Source organism: Cervus canadensis, chromosome 13 (genome assembly GCF_019320065.1).
Source record: "Cervus canadensis isolate Bull #8, Minnesota chromosome 13, ASM1932006v1, whole genome shotgun sequence".
Taxonomy (NCBI): Eukaryota; Metazoa; Chordata; class Mammalia; order Artiodactyla; family Cervidae; genus Cervus; species Cervus canadensis.
The window spans coordinates 56,786,279-56,807,795 of record NC_057398.1 but is presented as its reverse complement, the minus strand read 5'-3'; the positions used below and the strand labels follow the sequence as shown (position 1 = coordinate 56,807,795).

Sequence of the window (21,517 nt, the reverse complement as noted above, 5' to 3'; positions counted from 1 at the left end):
TTCAGATCAAGACAGAGATGTTAGAGGATGAATTGTTTTGGTTTGGAGAGATGGCCCCTAAGTGCCTCTCTGATGCTTGTATTTCATGACGCAGAGATCAGTGACTCGAGGTGAGGTAGATCTAAGAGACTGGTGCTTGGAGCTAGCAGAATGAAGGTTTAATTTGGCATTGCCTTGTCATCCTGTGCATGCCAGTGTATGCCACAGCAAACGTTTTAAACACTGAAATGCATTTAAACCTTAAGTACATTTAAGCATTAAGTACATTAAAAATCGGGCTTCCCAGGTGGCGCTAGTGGTAAAGAACCTGCCTACCAATGCAGGAGACATGAGTTGCAGGTTTGATCCCTGAGTTGGGAAGACCCCCTGGAGGAGGGCATGGCAACCCACTCCAGTATTCTTGCCTGGAGAATCCCGTGGATAGAGGAACCTGGTGGGCTACAATCCATAGGGTCGCACAGAGTCGGACAAGACTGAAGCAACTTAGCACACATGCACATTAAAAAGATTTAAAAAGTCCATCCGTGTCTCTACAGATGAACCAACTTTGTTCCTTTTTATGGCTGAGTAGTATTTCTTTGTATGTATATGCTACATCTTCTTTCTCCATTCCTCTGTCAGTGGACATGTAGGATGTTTCCATGGCCTGGCTATTGTAAATAGTGCTGCAGTAAATATTGTGGTGCATGTGGATTTTTAAATTATGTTTTTCTCTGGATATATGCCCAGTAGTGGGATTGCTGGGTCATATGGAGTTCTTTTTAAGGAACCTTCATACTGTTCCTCATACTAAGGAGGGAAGGAGAGTGGAATGGATTGGGAAATTGGGATTGGAGTATATACACTCCTGTGTTTAAAACAGATGACTAATGAGAACCTACTGTATAGCTTACGGAAACCTACTCAGTGCTCTGTGGTGACCAAAATGGAAAGGAAATCCAAAAAATAACCGCACACACATATCGCTGATTCATTTTGCTATATGGTAGAAACTAACACAACATTGTAAAGCAACTATACTCCAATAAAAATGAATTTAAAAAGAGGAGGAAACATTAAAAAAAGTAAAAAGGAACAAGATGGGCCCACACTAGATAACCTCATTTTAATTTTTCTCTCCGGCCCTATGATTAAATCTCTCCATTAAAATTCTGGTTTGAATGGGCCCCTAGGTTTTTCTATAAATCTATTGATGTCTGAATATGGAAAGTAAATTAGAATTCCCAGTGCTTACTTATAACTCTTTGCAATGTTTCATAGGAATGGAAGAGGTGTCTTCTTCGGGTTCTAAGCCAAATTCTGAATTGATTTACATCATTTTTCCTTTAAGACTAAGATGACCTCTGGCTCTATTTCTGCATCTAGAGTTATATTTCTTCTTCTTTTTTTTTTTCTTGTTCCTAAACTATTGGGTAACACTGGTGACTTTTGCCTCTCTCCACTCCCTGATTGGCTGGTTTCCAGTGTCAGAGGGATGAATGGATCCTTTTGTGCAAGGAGTTTTGTAATTTAGGGAAGGACTGAGAGCTTTGCCAAAGATAGTATGTGGGCATTTGACACATATTACAGGTAATGTGTATATATCAATAACATAATGAAGGTACCATTCAGGCATCACTGTGGGTGGTAGCTAAGTAAGAGACAGCTATATCTCATTTTTAATATATTAGATACTCTCTTCTAATTTAGTCAACAACAGTTGTTGGTCTGTTATTTAAAGAAAAAAGTAAGTTAAAGCAGGAGATTATAAAAACAAAATTGGGGGGAAGGCAGGAGGTAAACTTTTTATTTTAACTTAAAGCATATATATGTGTGTGTATATATATATGTTTAACAGACACATCCAAACACAATTTAAATGCCGAGTTTTTTTATAAAAGACCAAGGACTCTTCTTTGACTATGGCTCTGTCTGTTGCCAATCCGGGGCTTCCCAGGTGGCTTAGTATTAAAGAATCTGCCTGCCAGTGTAGGAGACATGAGAGACATAAGATCCTTGGGTCAGGAATATCCCCTGGAGAAGGAAATGACAATATTCCAATATTCCTCCCTGGAGAACCCCATGAACGAGGAGCCTGGCAGGCTACAGTCCGTAGGGTCACAAAGAGTTGGACGTGATTTAGCAACTGAACAATGACAACAAATTGCCAATCCATGTCTTATATTTTCCCTAAGCCACATCCATAGTGCGTTGTCAATGATTTCTAGTTTCTTTGAGGGAGAGAGTCATTTCAGGACATCTGCTAAGTAAACGGAGTGCAGGATCCTTCTAGATTTTTAACATATTGTTTTTTTTTTGTTTGTTTTTTTTTTTAATTTGATAGCTGTCTCTCCCACATCTAAAATTAGAAAAAAAATTATCATGGTAAAATACACATAACATAGAATTTAACTTTTAACCATTTTTTAGAGTATACAATTCAGTAGCATCAAATAAATTCACAATGCTGTCCAACCATCACCGCTATCCATTTATAGAAAAATTTTCATCATCCTAAATGGAAACTGTGCCCATAAAAAATAACTCCCCATTCCTGCTACCCCCAGCCCCTGGTCACCTTTGTCCTACTTTATATCATCATAAATTTTCCTATTCTAGGTATCTTGTGTAAGTGAAATTGTACAATATTTGTCCTTTTGTGTCTGGCTTATTTGACTTAGCATAATGTTTTCAAGATTCATCCATGTTTTAATATGTCAGCATTTCATTACTTTTCATGGCTGAGTAATATTCTATTGTATATTGTATGTGTAGACTGCATTTTCTTTATCTGTATATCTGTTGATGGACACTTGGGTTGTTTTTATCATTTAGCTATTGTGAATAATGCTGCTATGAACATTGGTATACAAGCATTTATTTGATTCCTTATTTTGAATTCTTTTGGGTATGTATCTAGGAGTAGAATTGCTAGATTATATGATAATTCCATGTTTACGTTTTTGAGGACTCACCAAACTATTTTCCAAAAAAAATCTTTTTTTAAAGAAACTTGTTTTATGAAGACTTTCTAAGGCATTCAGCTTGGTTCTCACAGAAGTAACAGCTTTCTTTACTTTTGGTCCTGTATTTCATCAGTTTCTAGACCATCTAAAGAACTTGGAAAATTACAGTATCAAGTTCAACTTGATATTGAACAGGCTTAGAAACATACAATTGATACTTGCTAAGCATGCAACTCAACTGGTAAGACCAGAAGTCCTTGGAACATACTAGAGAGTACCTTTCCACTAATGAGTCCCAGTGTGCTGTGGGCAACAGCCAATACCTATTATAGAAAAAATGGAGAATACTGGTTAATCTGGACAGTAAAACGGCGGCCAGTTAAGAGAGTTTTTACCATTCAACTAAATTATCTTTGTCATGATAAAACATATAAAGGAATTTAGAAACGATTGTGATTCTAGGAAAAAAAAAACATCTAGGACTGTTAACATCAATATACTAGTTGGGACTCTAGCAGAAGAAAGGCTGACAGAAAAGGCTAAATAGAATGGGAAGTTGAGCAAGGTGGTCATTTTTGTGTCAACTCTTGAATTTAAGAAAATTCTACTCGATAAATGCAGTGGGTTGATTTTCTTTCCTTACAACTTAATTTAGCGTGGGTGATAAATGGAGGATAAACAGGGAATACGGAGAGTGTGCCTATTCTTAGAAAATACCTTTCAAGTTAAGATTCGAGACTTTGGGATGTGATTAGAAGGTTTTCTAGCCAGTTCTGAAATTAAATCACCGAGCTGTAGGAGGAGTACTTTTATACAGCATCATCCATCCTTATTGGTGACCCAAGTGATTAAAGGTTTGGGAAACTGGCCCTCTAAATATGGGCTAAAGGAATTGGGTTTATTTAGCTTAGAGAGGGAGACTGAGCATGCTGAGGGGGACTTAATAATAGTCTCCAAGAATATGAGGGATATTCTATGAGTGATGGAAAGCAGCTGTTTCCTGTTTCCACTAAGGACTGGATGAGAAAGAATGGAGTTAAATTGCAACAAGTGGGTTTAAGAACTCCTTGGCCATAAAGTTCAAGACAACAAACCCACAAGACCAAAGTCATTTCTCTGTTTCAGAATTTGGTAGCTCACTGACTGTCTTTCTTGGTGGTTTCAATTGGCCTGTTCTTGAACTAGTAAAAAGATATGGAGGACCTTTCACCCGGGTGAGAGTATGAGGTTGTGTGATGTTGGAACTTACCAGTGTTCTGTGGCTGAGGAAGCACTTATCTTCTAGTAAGATTTAAAAAGAAAAAAAAATTCAGAATCTCTTTGCTCCTCTTTGATTTGATTTTAAAGTCAGATAATCTAGATCTACCTTCTCTATAAAGATACATTTAATTAGATTTGCTAGTGTGCATTTTTTCTGCCCATGTTGTCAATGTGGTCATGAATTTTTTAAAAAATTCTGTATTTTTAGTGAGATTCTGTGTATTTGTATATATACACATATGTGAAAAGTGAAAGTGTTAGTTGCTCAGTCCTGTCCAAATGTTTGTGACCCATGGACTGTAGCCTGCCAGGCTCCTCTGTCCATGGAATTCTCCAGGCAAGAATACTGGAGTGGATAGCCATTCCCTTCTCTGTGGGATCTTCCCAACCCAGGGATCCAACTCGGGTCTCTTGCATTGCGGGTGGATTCTTTACCATCTGAGCCACCAGGGGAGGCCCACATACAAATACACACACACATATATATGTATACAGACATATATGATATCTTAAGTTATGAGATATATACATATATCTCACAGATACATATTGAAGATATTGATATATAATAGGTATATACTTATCAGATGTAATTAATTCAACAATGAAAGAAATGTTTTGTTCTAGACAGTGCATCTAAGTATTAGGGATATGAAGATGAGTAAGATATACACTATGATAATTAGAGCTTCCCAGGTGGCACTGGGAAAAAGCTGGCTTAACACTCAACATTCAAAAAACTAAGATCATGGCATCCAGTCCCATAGGTGGGGAAACAATGGAAACAGTGACAGGCTTTATTTTCTTGGGCTCCAAAATTACTGCAGATGGTAACTGCAGCCATGAAATTAAAAGACACTTGCCCCTTGGAAGAAAAGCTATGACAAACCTAGGCAGTGTATCAAAAAGCAGAGACATTACTTTGGTGACAAAGGTCCATCTAGTCAAAGCTATGGTTTTTCCAGTAGTCATGTATGGATGTGAGAGTTGGACCATAAAGAAGGCTGAGAGTCAAAGAATTGATGCTTTTGAATTGTGGTGTTGGAGAAGACTTTTGAGAATCCTTTGGTCTGCAAGGAAATCAAGCCAGTCAATCCTGAAGGAAATCAGTCCTGAATATTCATTTAGAAGGATTGCTACTGAAGCTGAAGCTCCAGTACTTTGGCCACCAGATGCGAAGAGCCGACTCATTAGAAAAGACCCTGATGCTGGGAAAGATTGAAGACAGGAGGAGACAGGGAAGACAGAGGACAAGATGGTTGGATGGCATCACTGACTCAATAGACATGAGTTTGAGCAAGTTCCAGGAGATGGTGAAGGACAGGGAAGCCTGGAGTGCTGCAGTCCATGGGGTCGCAAAGAGTGGGACACGACTAAGTGACTGAACAACAAGTGACACTAGTGGTAAAGAATCTGCCGCCGTGCAGGAGACATGAGAGACACGGGTTCAGTCCCTGGGTCAGAAAGATCCCCTGGAGGAGGGCATGACAACCCACTCCAGTAGTCTTGTCTGGAAAACTCCATGGACAGAGGAGCCTGGTGGGCTACAATCCATAGGGTCACAAAGAGTTAGACTGATTGAACTGATTGAACTGACTTAGCATGCACATGTTAATTAGGAACAAAGCAAGTACACAAAGCGTTATGAAATAATACATCATGAAAGAAAATCAGCTAGAGAAAGAAATTTAAAGATGGAAAGGTGAGCTTTGGTAATGTTACAGATTTTAGTCAGTGAGACAGATGGAAATGCCTGAAAATGTTTTCTCAACTATTGTTTTACCCTTGTTATTCTATGTTAGGTGAATTGTACTGTTTTTCCTGAATTGGATGCGTAGTGTCTTATTTCCCCAACTGGGAGTATTTCCAAGGCAGGAAATCAAATCAAGGTTTGATTTCCAGAGGATATAACTGTTAAGTTGCATCTTGAAAGTTATAGGTATGTCAGCATTAACTACATGTATGTCCCACGTGGTTTATTTTCATCTTCTACCAACATTTACTATAATCTTATTAGAAATATTTGCCTCTGTCAGGGACTGTTTTCTGTCATCTGGAAAGGGGTAAGGGTGAATCATGATCCAAGGGGACTCTGACAACTCTTTTGGCCTTCAAGAATCCAGCATCAGAGTTGAAAAAATAACTTGGAATTGCCTTGAATCATTTGTTCACTGTGAGGCTTTGGGCAAGTTATTCAACCTCTCTGAGTTTCGGTTTCCTTCATCTACCTGACAGGATTAAATTAAATGAAATAATGTGTGCCAAACTCAGGGCCCATGTACTTAGCCCTTAAGTCATGTTTCTTTTCTTCCTGTAGTTCACAAAGGGCATCTCTTGTGTATGGTAGATCATGATTACCTCTAGATTCTCTGCACATAGTGGGGTTTGTTGCACTTGAGAGGTAGGCGTAAGGTTAGTCTAAAGATTCATGAGGGTGTCTGAGGTCCAGTTATATGATTTTTTCCCCTATTTTGTACTTACTTAATCCAGAAGAAGCTCTAATACTTTGGCCACCTGATATGAAGAGCCAACTCATTGGAAAAGACCCTGATGCTGGGAAAGGTTAAAGGCAAAAGGAGAAGGGGGCAACAGAAGATGAGATGGTTATATAGCAACACTGACTCAATGTACATGAACTTGAGCAAATTCTGGGACATAGTGAAGGACAGGGAAGCCTGACATGCTGCAGTCCTAGGCACTGCAAGGAGTTGGACACAACTTAGCGACTGAACAACAATCCAGAAAAAAAAAAAAGTCTACTATAATGCCAAATTTCCTAGGAAGTGTCTGTTGTTGGACTGCTTGAAACCAATGATGTGCACACATGGAAGGAAAATGCATTGTAAAATCTGCAGGAACACTATGCATTTTTGTTTTACAAGGTTTAAAGGGGCATAAATCAATTTTCTAGATATGCAGGCAGTCCTATTAATAGACATCGATTAAGTCAAGTGCTGTGCTTTGAGATGATATCAAATTGAAGATCCCAGCCCTGGCAAGGTTTATGAACTTGTTGGAGAGACCAAACACGTAAACATGAAGCAACCACATCACGGTTAGACTCAGTCTCAGGAAGTAAATATAAAGCAACAGGGCTTGAGCCCGTAAGTACTGAGGAAAGGCAGGATACAGGTTTGGGTAGGGATTTAATATAGTTCTTGGAGACTTAGAGTCGTGGTTTGACTGGTTCATAAAACACTATCATTTAAAGACAGACAGAAAGCTTTTTTAAAAAGCAACTTAAAATGTTCACTTCCTATAGAAACCTAAGAACAGCCTGCAGTTGCTCTTAACTTATTTGAAATAAATGCATCTTTCTAAATTGTTAGCGTTCAGGCTGATTTCCTTTCAGACTCTCCCTCCACACCATGCCAGACTGCTCCTGCCCAAATTTGTTCTTTGTCTGCGGGATGTGGAATATCCTTATAAATCATAACAAGTCACAGGGAGAGTAAAAATCCCAGCTAGAGACTTACCTCCAAAGTTGAGGCATGTCCCATATTTTATTAAAATGGTGGTGGATTTAGGAACCAAGATTAAGGCCTTTGTCTCTTTATTTGAAGAAGATTTATATTCAGAGCCTTCCGAGGGTGAGCCCGGATCCTCTGACCTGGACTGGTCCTCTGGTCCCTCCCCACATCCCAGCTCCCCATATGAAATACAGTCGGGAAGCAGAACAACAAAACCATTAACTTAATAGCATAGAATTTATGGCTGAAATCTTGCAAAGCTTGTGTCAGCAGAAGAAAATAATTACTGTCACTTTCTTTGAGACACTTGGCTTTATGGCTCCTGTCACCTTTATCAAAACACATGGCTGATTTAGTAGCTCTGTTTTTCATGGCAGATGGCCTGGTGTTACTTTTTTATGCATGTGGCTGTGCCCATGAGATGACAATACTCGGGTAGACTGGAGTGGGACTCAACTTAGATAGTGAATTGGGATTCTGTTAATAGTGTGCATTTAGTCCTGCTGTCAGTATGCCAGCTGAGCTTTTTCTCTTGCCCTTTCCTCCTCTAGATTCTCAAATCCAAAGATTTAACATCTCCAACCCAGCGCTACATCGATAGCAAAGTCGTGAAAACCAGAGCAGAGGGCGAATGGCTCTCCTTCGATGTCACCGATGCTGTTCACGAATGGCTCCACCATAAAGGTGACCACTGCTCTCTGTTTTCCTCCTTTGATGTTCAGTGATCCTAAATTATTTACAAAGCACTGGCAGGTGGAGGTGTATTAGATGCCCAGAAAAATGACCTCCTCGACTTCATGTTTTCCAGACAGAAACCTGGGATTTAAAATAAGTTTACACTGTCCCTGCTGCACCTTTGTACCATCGAATAATTACATCATCCCCAATAAAAGTGAAGAACTAGAAGCACGATTTGCAGGTAAATGAAACTTGGGCAAAGGAGGTGGGGGAGGGAAGGCGTCTGTTAATAATCTTCTGGGGGAATGAGGTCAGTTTGCGTGTGAAAATGAGATTGCAATTGTTTGGTCATTTGTTTGGTCAAAGCTATCGTTGGGGTAAGATACATGAAGGCAGAAAGGGATTGGTTTCCAGTTTACATTGCTCAAAGCATAGTGATGACTTGGCAATACTAATTGACAGACTTACCAACCTTCCAGACTCTTAAAGAACCTGTTAAGCCCTTCATTCTTCATTTAAGCAAACCAGCATTCCCTCAGTGCTAATGTTATAGAAGAAAAAGATAGCATGCATTCCAGGACATCCATTGATAATGCTCCCAAACCCAACATCAGGAATCCACCACTGGATTTCTCAGAAGGACGTCCCCTCCTGCCACAGCCTCTGTAACTAACCTGATCTGTGTCAGAACACACCCGCTTTGCTGACTGATGCCCGATATTCCAAGTGGCTTCCTTATCAGGCTTTCATAATTCGCTTGTAAACACAGAACGGAGTTTTAGTTGTCCCCCCAGTCTTGCTCACCTTTTAGTGAATTAGCCAAAAGTCGAAGGGGATGAGGAGATACCAGGAGTTCAAGTCATGTCTTCCACTAGATGACAAGTCATTGGATGATGAGAGGAGCAGAGGGTCTGGACCAATTGTGGGTGCAGCACTTGCACCATACCACCAGGTTAGGGAGCTGATCGCCCTTCCCTAACTAACCCCATCGGGGACCTCCATCCCTTGGCCGAAGGCTCCAATGGCCCTTGCTCATGGAAAAATCCTCCCAGAAGTCTAGAGATTTATTTCAGTCTCTAACCTAGTCATGATTCTTGAGAAGTACAGAGATTAAATGCTTAAGCTGGCAGTCTCTTGAGCATGCTCTGGGAAGCTCGGGTTTCTCCATCTCAGATGGAATCAGGAAAGTGTTGAGGATGCCATAAAAATCAATGAAAAAGCCCTTTCTTCACAGCTTCCCCAAACAGCATTAGGTAAGGGTGACTTCTGTTTCACTTGAACCTCATTCACTGCAGTTTAGTGTAAGGCTCCGTTTAGGTTCATGAGGAAAGTCTTTGAGTTGACCAGTCCTGGGAAGAGAGGCACCCAGCGGGTGACAAGGCATGTTCTATAGCCATGTCATCAGTCGTTGAAGGCTTGAGCACAGCCTCCACTGAGGACTGACTGAGCTACTGAGAAAGAGTGCCCTTGGACTAGAGGGCAAAGACTCCTTCTGTAGTGACTTTCATAACCAACTCGCCCTGCCTTGGACCCTGAACTGCCTTCTGACAAGAGCCCCATTTAGCCGTGTTCCTTGTCACCGGTACTCGTCCTGTCCGTTGCTGTGGGGAGTGAGCCAGCTGCTGCTGGTGCTGTGTGGTCTTCACTGCTGTTTGTGACAATAGACAAAGGGGGGGAAAAAAAAAGGTGTGGCTGATTCTACTTGATGAAGGTAAAGCTAAATGTTTATTACCCGAATGCATTTTTTCAAGGTATTGATGGCACCTCTACCTATACCAGTGGTGATCAGAAAACAATAAAGTCCACTAGGAAAAAAACCAGTGGGAAGAGCCCACATCTCCTGCTAATGTTGTTGCCCTCCTACAGACTTGAGTCCCAACAGTCCAACCGGCGGAAGAAGCGTGCCCTGGATGCAGCCTATTGCTTTAGGTAAAGGACATAAAAAGAAAACAAAAAAGGAATTGTGTTTCTGTTTAACTCCTATACTGCCTTTGCCTTTTGTTTTAGAGAAAAGGGACTTGGACCGTAACTCGTTGCTTAAAGCCGGGGATAGAAAAGCAGAGCCATCGTATTTTGTAACACCAGAGGTTTAAACAGTTATTTCTATGCTGTCCTCATCAGTTCTTTAGCAACAAACCCACTATGAAGGGAGAAAACTAACCCCTTGAGTTTCCCCCCCACCCCAAGTCTCTCTGAAGCACTTTGAGGCTGGAGGAGAAAAGGAACCCTCGACTCCCAGAGCAGAGATAGGTTTATTTGAGGAGCGTGATGGCGGCTGCCTAACTGGGGAGACTCGCCATCTGTAGGAGCCTTTCGTCTCCCTGCAGGGTGTGCATGCATGCATGTGTGCTAAATTGCCTCAGTCCTGCCTCAGTTCTGTGCGACCCTATGGACTGTAGCCCTCCAGGCTCCTCTGTCCATGGGATTCTCCAGGCAAGAACCCTGGAGTGGGTCGCCATGCCCTCCTCCAGGGTATCTTCCCGACCTAGGGATTGAACCTGCATCTCTTACATCTTCTGCATTGGCAGGCAGGTTCTTTATCATCCATGCCACCTGGCAGGGTACCCATGGTCAGATCTCCTTCACAGACAGTAACAGTGATGAGAGAGACAGAAGAAAAGTGCTGTTTTTTGTGTCTTTTGCTACAGAATACGAGAGAAGGGGGAGTAACATAAATTTATCTCCTATTCCCACATGAGTTCATGGAGGGAAAGTGTGAATGTCCTTCTGTGGTTTCTTAGTGAGCCTGGTGAGAGAAAGGCTCTTTCTTTATGTCATGAGCTATGGGGTGGTGAGAGGTCCTCACTGATAAAGTGCAAGAAAAAGGGTGTTTTTTGTTTGCTAGCGCCAGTGGTTGCACTAATAAGCAAGACTCCATGTTTCTTGATCTCTGGTTTATCCCTAGATCCAGGGCCAGGAAATGAAATAAAGGATTTTTTCTCAAAGGAAAATGCCTGAGATGGTTCTCTGTAAATAGCTGTTGTACTTCATTCATTTTGCATTTGAAAAGGCAATAGAGGCTGGATGGCAAAACTGTGCTTTGTAGGTTGGAAGGGGCTTGGTCTCCGTCTGCCACCTTTCTGCTTATGTCTCATCCTTCAAGGGAAGGGTTTGGTTTTTGAGGACACAGGTAAGAGGGTCAGAGTATAGAACTCCCAAGGGAAAGCAGTCCAGCAAAGCACCATCACACTCCATTATGAAAGTCTCTGAGATTGCTATACAACCATTAAAACCATGTCTGTGATATATGCTCATGTATGTATGTATGAAAGTCACTCAGTTGTGTCCGACTCTTTGTGACTCCATGGACTGTAGCCTGCCAGGCTCCTCTGTTCATGGAATTCTCCAGGCCGGAATACTAGAGTGGTAGTTGTTCCCTTCTCCAGGGGATCTTCTCAACCCAGGAATCAAACCCAGCTCTCTTGCATTGCTGGTGGATTCTTTACCAGCTGAGCCACCAGGGAACCCCAATGCTCATATTTACTTGTTGAATAAACAAATGAGTCATTTTTCTGGTTTGGAATAAGGGACCTGGAGTGGGACGAAAATCAGCTTTAAACTCTGCATTGCTCTTTCTTTTATCAGAAATGTGCAGGATAATTGTTGCCTACGCCCACTTTACATTGATTTCAAGAGGGATCTTGGGTGGAAATGGATTCATGAGCCTAAAGGGTACAATGCCAACTTCTGTGCTGGAGCGTGCCCATATCTGTGGAGCTCAGACACTCAGCACAGTAGGGTAAGTATAGGCTTCACTTGTCTCTTTGTTCTTGGGCTGCTGATTGTAACTGCTGACAGTTTTACTGAATAGCCTGGTGCCCTTTTGTCATCACACATAAATGGATGCTGGAGAAACCCTTTTGAATGATGAGAAAAAATTCAGGCTGTAGGTGAACTCAGAAAGCAATCCTCATGAGTTTAGACAGTAGGTCTGGCCTTTCCAATTAGCCTGTAAGCAACCTGAGGACAATTTTAATTTTCTCTTTGTTTTATGTTCTCAACAGCTGTAAGCATAAATAGGTGGAATCAATATCTTACTAAGTGTCAGATACCATTAAAATGTGCAGGGACCCAGTTCTCTAGCTGAAAAAAGGATGTGTTATCACCCCAATCAGGTCTATCATGCTAGAAAGAACACTGATGACTTCAATAGATGCTTTGGTGGACTGATTCAATGTTGTTGTTCAATCACTAAGTCATGTCTGACTCTTTGCGACCGCATGGACTGTAGCCAGTCAGGCTGTCTGTCCATGGGATTTCCCAGGCAAGAATACTGGAGTGGGGTGCCATTCCCTTCTCCAAGGGATCTTCCTGGATCAGGGATCAAACCCACATCTCCCGCATTGGCAGGTGGGTTCTTTGTCACTGACCCACCAGGGAAGCCTGAGTGCTTCACTTGCTTGCTTGTTAAGTCGCTTCAGTTATGTTCGACTCTGTGCGACCCTATGGACTATAATCCTCCAGGCTCCTCTCTCCATAGAATTCTCCAGGCAAGAATACTGGAGTGGGTTGCCATGCCTTCCTCCAGGGGATCTTCCAGACCCAGGGATCAAATCCGTGGTTTTTAAGTCTCATCTCCTGCATTGGCAGGCAGGTTCTTTACTAGTGCCACCTGATTCACTAGTGTATGACAATTATGAAATTATTTAACTTCTTTGAACCTCAGTTTCTTATCAGTAAAAAAGAATAAAAATAATTTTTTGAAATAATAATGTCCAACTCAAGAGTAGATGTGAAAAACATAAGATGATATATGTGATAATGATTTCAAAAACCAGTGTCCCTAAGTCTTTTTTAATATAACCTAGAATAAATGAGAATCTGAAAATTTTATTCAGTTACTTTGATGAGGAATGAAGTCTGATTCAGAAGTCAGGTCCCAGAGTAGATGCCATGAGTTTCCGGCCCAGATTAGCCAAGACTTTTTCTGTGTAATAATGATATTTTTCCAAATGCTTCTTTCCTGGTGCCTCGTCATGTAGAATTTTAGAGATGGAAAGGACTTGATAAGTTATCTTGTCCCACCCTGTGGTACTATCCGTAAAACAGATCAATAACGAAGACCTACCATACAGCACAGAGAACTGTGCTCAGTATTTTATAATGACATATAAGGGAAAAGAATTGGAAAAAGAATACACACACACACACACATATACACACACACACACATATATATATATATAGGGTTGACCAAAAAGTTCGTTCAGATCTTTCCATAACATCTTAACCCCAGTGATTGTTTTGGCCAGCTCAATACATATATATGTATAACTGAATCACTTTTCTGTCCATCTGAAACTAACATAGCATTTTAAATCAACTGTATTCAATAAAAAACAAAATAATCATAAGATAAAATACAAAAAATGGGTTATATTGTCCAAATCCTTCATTTTTCTAAAAAAATCAGAGTCTGTATCATGTAGATGACTTACCCAGGATCAAACAGTTGGTGACAAACCAAAGCTTAGGACGCAAGACTCCTGGTTTTATAAGCAGGCCTTCATTTGCTCTGTCTTGGCTACACATTGGGGTTATGCCTTTGTAAATCTTCTTATTAAAGGAGCATTAGAAAAATTGCCTTTCACTGCAGGGTAGGAAAATGAATCCGCTGCCAAAAAAAGATCGCATAATGCGTTCAGCTGAATTTGAGAGTTTGGGGAATATCCATTATTTTGGACAATCTGTCTTAGAAAATTCCTCTTGTGTTCAGTGGAAGAATCACGTGTTGGTGGAGGATAAAGTCTATTTATTGATAAATGCTTACGTCCACAAAACTTCCAGTTGACAGACACGGCCCCCCTTCCTTCAGCTGTTTTGCCGACTACCCTGGAGACTTTTGGCTCTCGGGACTGCCCACGTGGTTGGCCATGTGAGGGAGGCTTGCTCCTGCCTGTCCCTTTGTCTGAGCTCTCAGGCCAGGCTGCTTCAGCTGGGCTGTGGCAACAGTAGCCGTAATGTGGGAAGGCCCAGTTGCCAAGTAGAAGCATAATTCTCCTTGATACACAGAGGGAGTGTGTGAAGGCTGAGACCATGCTTGTTTTTCAAGGAGAGAGGAAGAATCACTGTCATGATCACAAATATGTGGTTTGGACAGTTACCCAAAAAGCCAGAGGTAGCTTAATAAAGTAGTCAGTGTTGGTGTGCTGAACAGATTTTCTGTCTTAGGCTGAAAATGTTGCCGTGGATCTCGAGGAAAAGGTCACTTGCTGTTTGACTAACACATTAATGGCATCCTTGGGAAGGTCTCTTCATCATCACTGAGGATGCGCCATAATTCTGTTGGTAGAAGTCATGTGCTCTTTTGATAGAGGACAGGGTTAAAGGTATAGCGCAAACTGTAGAACTTCCTTTTCATTCTGTTTTCAGACTGGCTATCCACCCCTCCAACTTACCGTTTACCACATGAAAAGTTAAATGGAGGGTTGATTATTATTAGTATGTTTTTATTATTAACATCGTTGTTCTAAGCAAAAGGTAACCAACTGGATAATTAAGAACATAGACTGTTTCTGAGGGTATTTTTTCCACATGATTGTATTTATGAAGCAATGACAAATGAAAAAAAATTTGAACTTTTTTTTCTTTTAAACGAAAATTTTAGGTGACATTAAATTGGCCCGAGAAGACACTTAGCGTAGAAATATTTCACACTGCAGACAGGTGTCTTTTGCTCTACCTAAGGATAGATTGACATTCTGCTAAGAATTTTAATAAAGAAAAAGTTATTCTCTTACTTATTTGTGTATTTGTTTCTTCACCTAGCACATGAGTCTTATTTTGTCCAGAGAAGACTTACTAGGGCTATAAGGTTTAAAAAAAAAAAAAAATGAGGTGTATAGAGTCCCTGACTGAAAGGAACTCTTCGTCTGGGTGGGAATTGAAAATATCTACTCATGAAACAACTTCAGATATGAAGCAGTGTAGTGCTGGCTTGTGCTTAGTTACTCAGTCGTGTCCATCTCTTTGTGACCCCATGGACTGTTGCTCGCTAGGCTCCTCTGTCCATGGGGATTCTCCAGGCAAGAATACTGGAGTGGGTTGCCATTCTCTCCTCCAGGGGATCTTCCCAACTCAGGGACTGAACCCAGGTCTCCCAGAATTGCAGATGGATTCTGTAGCTCAGTTGGTAAAGAATCCACCTGCAATGCAGGAGACCCCAGTTCGATTCCTGGGTTGGGAAGATCCGCTGGAGAAGGGAAAGGCTACCCACTCAGATTCTGGCCTGGAGAATTCCGTGAACTGTATAGAATTGCAAGGAGTCAGACATGACTGAGCTACTTTCACTTCACTTCACTTCTTTACCATCTGAGCCACAAGGGATGCCCAAGAATACTGGAGTGGGTAGCCTATCCCTTCTCCAGGGGAAGTTCCCAATCCAGGAATCGAACTGCATTGCAGGCAGATTTACAAGACCAAATGCCAAGTTTGGTATTTGGACCTAGTTTTCTGAGGGCCTGGGAAGTGCAGACAGCAAAGCTATGATCAAAGTAAAGACTCATTGGAAAAACTGGAAAATCTGTTGAATGAGCAATTTTGTCCAATGTATGAAAAAAGGATTCTGTGGGAAAATGATAAATTCAGGGATTCTTGGGGATGCCTCCCTATTTGACTATAATTGGAGAATAAGTAAAGTGTAAGCCCCAAATCATTTAAATCCCTACTCAGTACTGGAACTGATAACATTGTGCGATGGTTCTATTTAAAAATATCTGCCTTAGTTTTTTAAGGAATCTCCACACTGTTCTCCATAGTGGTCAGAATGGAGGGGACACATGTATGCCTATGGCCAATTCATATTGATAATTCATATTCATATTGTATGCAGAAACCATCACAATAATGTAAAGTAATAATCCTCCAATTAAATAAATAAATTTAAAAAATAACTACCCTTATTTTTGTTTGGGCCTTTCCTATGTTTTCTTTCTTCTCCTGCGTTCTTTCAGGTTCTCAGCTTATATAATACCATAAATCCAGAAGCGTCTGCTTCCCCTTGCTGTGTGTCCCAAGATTTAGAGCCGCTCACCATTCTCTACTACATTGGCAAAACACCCAAGATCGAACAGCTTTCTAATATGATTGTCAAGTCTTGCAAATGCAGCTAAGATTCTCGGAAAAGTGACAAGACGATAATCGCACGATGATGATGGTGATGATGGTGACAAAGGCAATGTTTGTAACAAGAAAACACAAGAGAGCCTTGCTTCATCAGTGTTAAAAAAAAATTGAAAAAGCGGTACTAGTTCAAACACTTTGGAAGTTTGTGTTCTGTTTGTTAAAACTGGCATCTGAAATGAAAAAAAAGTTGAAGGCTTTACTCTATATTTTACCTACTCTGTAAGTGAGAGAGACAAGAAGCAAAACCTTTTTTTTCTTAAGAAAAAAATAAACACTGGAAGTATTTGTTAGTGTTAATTATGTGAAAGAAAAAAAACAAACAAACAGGAAAATCCCGTTCAGTGGAGTTGCTGTACATATGTTCTTATCCCATGCCTCACTTGATTTTTCTGTATTGCTATGCAATAGGTATCTTTCCCATTCTTACTCTTAGAGTTAACAGTGAGTTATTTATTGTGTGTTACTATATAATGAACATTTCATTGCCCTTGGAAAATAAAACAGGTGTAAAAAAAGTGGAGACCAAATACTTTGCCAGAAACCCGTGGATGGCTTAAGGAACTTGAACTTAAACGGGCCAGCAAAAAGAGGTCATATTAACAAGATGAAAAATGCGAGTGAGATCTATTATATGACCGAGCGAGTCTGCATAAAGAGAAAGACCCTGCAAATACGTGCTCTGTACCAACTGCCCGAGGAAGCTTCTTGTAAGGTTCAAAACTGAAAAGCCTGTTAATAAAGGAAACTTTCAGTCAGATTAAGTCTGTAAGATTTTTTTGTTCTCTTTAATTGTAAATGGTTCTCTGTCAGTTTAGTCAACCAGTGAGAAGCTGAGATGTTTAGATACGTACTGGTCAAACTTCAGACCTTAAAGTATTGCTGTGTAGCTACGCTCTAGATTTTTCTTTCGTTTCGGTGTATGTGACCATACCTATATTATTACAATAGATGGGTATAGAAGCCAGTATAATTGGAAACACAACTGCGGATCTCCTTTGCAAATGATGAAATCAAAACATTAGCTACTTTATGTGTAATGTGTAAATTTTTACCATATTTTTTTAATGTTCTATAGTAACACCAACTCTGATTTAGATTGGACTTAAATTTGGGCTCTTTCTAATGATTGTTGGGAATTGTGTGTTTCCTTTAGCTGGCCAGAACTTTTGAATAAAGCCCCTGTATTTCGACTTGCACTACAAATACATGTTTGATAGTATTTGTTCCACTTGTGCTTGTTCATTGTCCATTATTATGACATAAACTACCTGAGTCCACTTGTCCTTTTTTTTTTTTTCTTTTATAAAAAGACATAGTTTTCCTTCATTTTCTAAGCATCATTACTAATCAGTTCAGACATTAACAAGCTTTTATTTTAGGAAAATTGGGGATTATAGATACACAGATAATTGAGGTGAAATGTTTTAGTTTTAGCAAGGGCTTAAGGATCTGACTGGAACTCAGAGTCTTAGTGACTGGTTTAAGAAAGGTGTCTCTAACTTGGTTTAATCAGTATTTTCACAGAATTCTGCTGTTAGGAAAAAAAGCAGACAGATCACAGGAAACAGCTTTTTCTTTAATCGAGTTTTTAGTGTTCAGGGAAAAATGGAAAGATTAACATTTTAGTTGATTTTTTTAAGGAAGAAAAAATAAACCCATGTCAGCATAAGTCATTTAGTGTATTTCACTGAAATTAAGGTTTTTATAGATGTTCTTTGAAGGTTGCAAAGGCACAAGGCAAATTCTCCCATGATCAAAAAGTCCTTTCTTTCCTCTGAATGTGACTTACCAAATCAGAGGCTAGAATTTACCTTGCCGAAATACATGATTTGCTACATTTTTGCAGAGGAGGTAACCTTGGGTTTGTAGGATATGTCAGTTTGTCAGTTGTCACTTATTTAGCTTTAGAATAATCATTAATAGTAAGACAATGGAATATTTGCAGTTTTACCTAAAGAGCAGCACAGTGAGGTGTGAATCCAGAGTGAAGTTGTTTGATATAGAATTTTTCTTGGAATTTCCTGGCCATTATTAAAATGACAGATTGGATTTGTTTGAAAACTGGAAAAGCAAGAGATAGGATGCCACAATACCAAACAACCTTTGGATTGGGTGAAACCCAATCCCAGATTGGAGTGTGTTGATTTTTTTTTTTCTCTTCCACTTTTCTATTCATTCTATGTAAATCACTTTTATTTCTGCAGGTATTTTCTTTTCAGATAGAATGACATTTTGTTTTGTATTATTTTGTCTTTCCTCATGAATGCACTGATAATATTTTAAATGCTCTATTTTAAGATATCTTGAATCTTTTTTTTTTTTTTTAGTTTGGGGGGTTCTGTAAGGCCTTTATTTCCCATAAGTAAATATTGCCATGAGACGGGAGGGAGGTGGGAGGGAATGGGGAAAATGTTAGTATGTGGGTGGGATGGGGCTACAGTTTTTCTGTGTTAAACAGCAATGCAGTTTTATGGTTGGCATGATTTTTTTTTTTAAATGGAACATAAGAATAGCTGTTTTGTATTTTGATGACTGATTACGCTGTATTTTAACACAATGTATGTCTGTTTTTGTGGTGCTCTAGTGGTAAATAAATTATTTCAATGATATGTTGATGTGTTTTTCCTGTCCATTGTGGAGATCAGAGAATGCTTCTAATGCAGAGAGCATTTAAGCTCAAGCTAGAAAAGTCATACCAGCTTTAAGATCGTGCTTTTTTTTTTCCTCAAAGAGATTCAGTCCAGAGATGTCATACTTTATAGTTCAAGAGCCAGGATGTATCTATCAAAGCCTGAAGAAAACCCTGTGCAGTCTTTTTATTCCCTTGTTTATTGCTATTTGGTAATTGTTGGAGATTTAGTTTCCATCCAGCTTGACTGTCTACCAGAAAAAAATGCAGAGAGATGTTTGGACCATGCCTTGGCTTTCTGATCCTATGTTCTGCCAACCCCAGGGCCAAAAGAACTGGTCTAGACAGTATCCCCTGCAGCCCCATAACTTGGATAGTTGCTGAGCCAGCCAGATATAACAAGAGCCATGTGCTCTTCGGGATTGATCGTTGAGAGCAGCTACTCCTCTCTCTATTTCTCCCCTACCGCTGTACCAAAAACCCCTTATTCCCGCAAGCTTCCTTGGCTGTTCCCTACGAGACCAGACTTTGCAAGCAAGTTGCCAGTCTCTTAATAAATAGAGCTAATTAAAAAAAAAGTCATTGTGGCTCTATCTGATTGCCCGCTTTATCTCATGAGAAAACTAGTTTGTGCCTGTTGTCTAAAAACATCACCTAGAAACAAACCATCCATTCAGGTGAATAGGTAGAACAGAGAATGGTTCCTTTCCTTTCCTGCCATTTGTGTTTCATCTTTTATATTCAACTCATAGAAGAAGTGTTTCACTTTGAAATAATTCGTGTGTGCTTTGCAGGGGGCTAGTACCAGGCCAGTACCACCCCACATCACCTTTATCTGACACGTGAGAATAAGAAGGTATCATAGGGTTCTGAAAAGAGTCCCCTAAGAGCTATATCAACTTGGACAAATTTGTCAGCCACTCTGAGCCTCTGTTTCCTTATCTTTAAAATGAGGAAGAAATGACCTGCTTTACAGGGCTTTGCATGTTTGTTTCTGTACCCTTCCTATTGTTAAGTAAATGGACGTCCAAAAAGTACTTTGGTGTTTGGCCTGTAGGTGATGGTCAGTAAATCATAGTCTTAACATTTCCCAAACCGAGCTGGTTTGGGCTCTGCAATCCTGTTGTAATTAACTTTTTAACGTTTGTTCAGACTTTAAGCTGGGGCCATATTTCTTCCTCTTGTTACTAAATGTGTAACCTCTAGACCCTCATCTCCTCGATGAATCAGGCCATCAGTTATTTTGGAGAATATTCTGTCACTCTGTTTCTTGACTGTTTGGTCACATGAATGACCAGAAATTGTTTCAGCTGGTGGGGAAATGTTCAGGTAAGACTCCGCTTCCAATCCACCAACTGAATTCAAAATAAGAGAGTCAAGGTGGTTAGTTGAAGGACCCGTTTTCTAAGATGATGGTTGTGAGAACTCCAGTTTGTTGAGCACCCACCAGCTATGTTCTCTGTTATCTTACTTAATCTCACATATCACCCTAGGATGTAGGGTTTTTTGATAGAATTCCATTTTACAGAGAGGTAAGCAGACTCAGAATGGTTAAATGACATGTCCAAGGTCACCCAGTCTGTAAGAGGAGGGTTGAGAACTTCGTTGTTCGATACACTAGCTACTAGTCATGTGTGACTTTCAAGCAACTGAAATGTGGTGAATCTGAACTGAGTTATTCCAAGGTATAATATACAAACCATTCTTTGAAGACTTAGGACAAAAAAGAAAGAATGTAAAATGTCTCATTACTTTTTTATATTGATTACATGTCTGAATAATACTATTTTGAATATATGGGATTAAATAAAGTATATTATTGAAATTATTTCACCTGTTTCTTTTTATTTTTTTAATACAATTATTAGAAAATTTAAACTTACACGTGGGACTTGTACCCTATGTTCTGTCTCTCCAGAATTTCTTTTTGATTCTTAGAACTTCCCCATCTCTCTGCTTACTCTGCCCATCTCTTCTTACATGCCATCTACTTTATCCATTAGAACCCTTTGCATATTGTTGTTGTTTAGTCGCTAAGTTTTGTCCGACTCTCTTCAACCTCATGGACGGCAGCACGCCAGCCTTCCCTGGCATATTAATCCTAGTTGTTTTAAATTACAGATCTGGTAATTCCAACATCCCTGCCATGTCTGCTGCCATCTGTTTCTTCATCCTTGGAGGAAGGAGGTTTGCCTGGTTTCCTCTTCTCTTTTTTGGATCCAAGAAGATTTGCTGATTTTTTTCAGTTGGTTCAGCTTTTTATTAGTTGTTAGGACAGAGTGGTGACTCCTAAGCTCCTTACACGTGGAGCCAGAAGTTCTTTCTACCTCTGTTGGACAGCTCTCTACTAGAGTAGAGAATAGAATGGTGTAGAGTTCGATAACAGCTCTGTTCAAAGACTAAGCTATTCC

General features: G+C 40.1%; 1 protein-coding gene across 2 annotated transcripts in view; it reads left to right on the top strand.

Annotated features, from left to right (window-relative positions):
* The window catches only part of TGFB2 (transforming growth factor beta 2), a 93,791-nt gene extending 72,857 nt beyond the window's left edge, over positions 1-20,934 (top strand). For both annotated transcript variants that reach the window (XM_043485977.1, XM_043485978.1), the window contains 5 exons: positions 8,227-8,359; positions 8,484-8,594; positions 10,105-10,282; positions 11,939-12,092; positions 16,306-20,934. In XM_043485977.1, coding sequence (XP_043341912.1) covers positions 8,227-8,359; positions 8,484-8,594; positions 10,105-10,282; positions 11,939-12,092; positions 16,306-16,464 — 735 coding nt within the window. In that variant the 3' untranslated portion in view covers positions 16,465-20,934. The remainder of the gene's footprint in view (positions 1-8,226; positions 8,360-8,483; positions 8,595-10,104; positions 10,283-11,938; positions 12,093-16,305) is intronic.
* The last annotated feature ends 583 nt before the right edge of the window (positions 20,935-21,517 follow it).